Source organism: Naegleria gruberi (genome assembly GCF_000004985.1).
Source record: "Naegleria gruberi genomic scaffold NAEGRscaffold_221, whole genome shotgun sequence".
Taxonomy (NCBI): Eukaryota; Heterolobosea; class Eutetramitea; order Acrasida; family Naegleriidae; genus Naegleria; species Naegleria gruberi.
The window spans coordinates 1-3,823 of record NW_003163121.1 but is presented as its reverse complement, the minus strand read 5'-3'; the positions used below and the strand labels follow the sequence as shown (position 1 = coordinate 3,823).

Here is a 3,823-nt window from a genome sequence, read left to right as displayed (position 1 = left end):
TTCCAAGTTTAGCTTGTGGCAAACTCGGAGCCAAGAAGGTTATTATTACCGATATTGATGATGGAGATTTAATTCCAAATCTCAAGAGGAATGTTGCATTGAATTTTGATGAAGATAACACTGTGATGGAAGTGAGAGGACATGCTTGGGGTGAAAAATTAGAACAAACATTCGGAAAAGGAGAGGAGAAGGAAACTTTTGATATCATTCTGTTGAGTGACTTGTTGTTCAATCATTTTTGTCATTCTCAATTGTTGGACAGTTGTGAATATTTGTCACATCCTAATACTTTGATTTATGTCGGATATTCGTAAGTAATTGTTAATTTCAAATAGTACTTATTGTATAATATTATTATTAATAATAATTAAATAATAATTTTAATAATATTTAGACATCACCGACCTTGGTTGATTAAGGAAGATATGAATTTATTTAAATTGGCCACAGAGAGAGGATTCAAAGTGGAATATGGATTCCAGAGGAAGTATCCACCAATGTTTGAAAATGATCCAGGTGATTATGAAGAAAGATCTACTGTTCATGTTCAAATTATGAGACCACCATCACACAATTAGCTTAATATCTATTAAATATTTTGATCACATGCTTAATGATAACAAGTGATCTTTTGTGTTAAATTCAAGACAAAACAATCCAAGTTAAATACAATGAAAAGTATAATAATACACTATATTTATAACAAAAATTTCAAAAAAAATTTCGCATTCTGTGGTCATTTTTTATTGTTGTTCTCTTAAAATTTTCATCAAAAGCTGCATAATAATTTGTTTGTTATTATTATTATTACACAACAAAATAGCATCGGAAAGGATAGAATAATGATTGCGTGAATTAATAGGCAAATTATTGTTAGGAGTTGCTAATAATTTTGTAAAATTGTTGCTTATTGAATCTTCTATTTTTGTGGAAAGAAGTTTGCTTATTGTAGTTTTGATTGTGGATTCTATTGTGGCATCATTTAATAAACGAAATAAAAGATCATCTAAATATTTTTCACTAATTCCATTATTAATTGGATTGAAATTAATTGGCCTGATCATATTATTATTAAACTCATTAGTATAATAATGAGGAAAATTATTATTAAAATAATAATTATCGTTGTTATTATTATTAATATTATTATTATATATTATAGAATTTCTATAATTATTATTAAAATTATTATTAAAATTATTATTATAATTATTATTGATATTTCTGTGATTATTATTAAAATTATTATTATTGTTATTATAATAATTGTAATTATGATTATTAAAATGATTATTAAAATGATTATTAAAATTGTTGTTATAATTATTATCTGAATAATTATTACTATTATCTAAATTATTATTATTTAAATTATTATTACAATTATTATTATTATTATTTGAATTATAATTTAAATTATTATTAAAATTATTATTATTAAAATTATTATAAATATTGTTATTACAATTATTATAATTATTATTAAAATTATTTAAATTATTATTAAAACTATAGCAATTATTATTGAAATTATTATTTAAATTATTGCAATTATTATTTAAATTGTTATTGTTCAAATTACAATTATAATTATTACAATTATTATTAATTAAATTATTAAAATTATTATTATAATTGTTATTATTGGAATTAATATTATTATTACTATTAGAATTATTACTACCACTTGCACTTGCAAATGTTGATTTCTGAACAGGTTCAATGTAATCATTAATTTTAGAATTTAAATTTTTCTTTTCTTCAGTATTTGGTTTTGTTTTCTTTGTTTGGGGTTCTGGTTCTTCTTCAACATCATCATCATCCTCATCCTCTTCGTAATTTACTTGTTTTTTTTGTAACCTGTGTGATCTTCTTAGTTCTGTTGCTGGTTTCTCTTCTTTCTTCTTTCTTCCTCTTTTGTTAGCTTGTTTTTTTGTTGCCTGTTTTGTTGTAATTGAGTTGCTTGCTGTTTCTTCATCGGTTAATTGTTCTTCTGTTGGTAATATGGAAGTTGATGATTGCTCTTCATCTTGCGTTTCTTTCTCTGGAGTTGTTATTTTGTTCAAATTATCTATTTTCATCTTGAAGTCCTTTGCTTTATCAGTTGTTTGATCAACTTCTATCAACTTTTCAAAAGGAATTTCTAGTAAATTATCTATATCATCAGAAGAAACTCCTACTACAAACACAGATGATCCGATTTTCTCATCCGAATTTTTGTTATTGGATGGTGGATTTGGCTGGATTGATTGTTCTTCTTCAGACATAACTTCTTGACTGTCTTCACTCACTACTTCTTGATTGTCTTCATTCATTTTTTTCAGAAATGATTCTTATTGAAACAAGCATCATGGAAATTTGTAATTTTAAATCCAATATAATAATTAACAATATTACATTGTTGCAAATCATCAAAGAAATTATTTCCGAAATTTTGTTTCTCGTTTTATTCAATATTCAAGTTAATAATAATATTTGATGGATTTAATTTTTTTTAATATATTTATTAGGAATATTTTACGGAATGAATGAAATTTGTGATTTCAACTCAACTAATAATAAATTATATATTAAAATGTTGCAAATCATTAAAGAAATTAATTCCGAAACTTTTAAAATTAATGTATTCTTTTTTTAGTTTAAAAATAATATTTGATGGATTTAATTTTTTTTAATATATTTATTAGGAATATTTTACGGATTGAATGAAATTTGTGATTTCAACTCAACTAATAATAAATTATATATTAAAATGATGCAAATCATTAAAGAAATTATTTCCGAAATTTTGTTTCTCGTTTTATTCAATATTCAAGTTAATAATAATATTTGATGGATTTAATTTTTTTAATATATTTATTAGGAATATTTTACGGATTGAATTGAATTTGTAATTTTTAATACAATATTCATACATTATATATTAAAATGTTGCAAATCAATAAAGAAATTGGTTCCGAAAGTTTGTTGTTGTTTAATGTAATGTATTGATTAATAATTTAAATATTCTAAATTTTAGCATGATGATTCTTGTAAGATAAAAAAGATCGGAAGAGTTTTTATTGCAACAATATACGATCAGACTTCTGGTTAATTAACACAAATATTAGATCCAATATTAGATGAAATTAATAATTATTTAGCTCGTAATCGGAACAAAGAAAGTGATGAGGATGAATAAAATGTCATTTTTCGGGAATTTGTTATTTTTTTTGAAATTTTTGTTTTATACAATTTAGTTCAAGAGGGAAGCAACAGATGGGTCTTGAGCCAAAGCTTCAGCAACCTTACTGACAGCAGCATTGATATTTCTGGCATGGTCCAAAGCACCCCAAACGACAATGGTGGTCTTCTTCAACATATGACCACAGACACAAGTCTTTTGAGTAGAATTGGAGACAAATTCAGAGTCATCAGCTCTCATACCCATGAATTTAACACCACCCAAAGTGCAAGAAATTGGAGCACCAGCACTAGTCTTAATAGCATTAGCCAAAGTGGCAGCTTCTTGAGCAGAAACATTCCATTGACCAGCCAAACCCCACATACTTCCATCAGCACCCATCAACAAGACAGCAGAAGCACCAGATTGAGCAAGAGGAGCCAACAAAGCACCTTGAACCCAAGCAGTCCATGGAAGAGAAGCCATTTTTGTATAATAATTAAGGAGGTTGTTTTTTTTAATAAGAAAAAAGTGGTTGAGTGATGATGTGGAGCCTTATTACACAACAATCACAAACAACACTCTCACCTCCGCTGCTCTCACACGCACACTGAGAGAGTTTGTGAAGAACAATATGAACGTTTATTGTCGATTACTTAT

General features: G+C 25.8%; 3 protein-coding genes across 3 annotated transcripts in view; 1 reads left to right on the top strand and 2 right to left on the bottom strand.

Annotated features, from left to right (window-relative positions):
• Positions 1-578, top strand: part of NAEGRDRAFT_76614 (uncharacterized protein) — a gene marked incomplete at both ends in the record, with an annotated part of 4,800 nt that extends 4,222 nt beyond the window's left edge. Inside the window, 2 exons of the mRNA XM_002668427.1 lie at positions 87-310; positions 395-578. Coding sequence (XP_002668473.1) covers positions 87-310; positions 395-578 — 408 coding nt within the window. The remainder of the gene's footprint in view (positions 1-86; positions 311-394) is intronic.
• Positions 579-1,156: 578 nt separating this feature from the next.
• NAEGRDRAFT_76613 (uncharacterized protein) lies at positions 1,157-2,315 on the bottom strand (the record flags this gene model as incomplete). Its single annotated transcript, XM_002668426.1, has 2 exons — positions 1,157-1,167; positions 1,667-2,315. 2 exons carry the CDS (start codon positions 2,313-2,315, stop codon positions 1,157-1,159), a joined length of 660 nt encoding a protein of 219 aa, XP_002668472.1.
• Positions 2,316-3,235: 920 nt separating this feature from the next.
• NAEGRDRAFT_54778 (uncharacterized protein) lies at positions 3,236-3,649 on the bottom strand (the record flags this gene model as incomplete). Its single annotated transcript, XM_002668425.1, has 1 exon — positions 3,236-3,649. One exon carries the CDS (start codon positions 3,647-3,649, stop codon positions 3,236-3,238), a length of 414 nt encoding a protein of 137 aa, XP_002668471.1.
• Between the last annotated feature and the right edge of the window lie 174 nt (positions 3,650-3,823).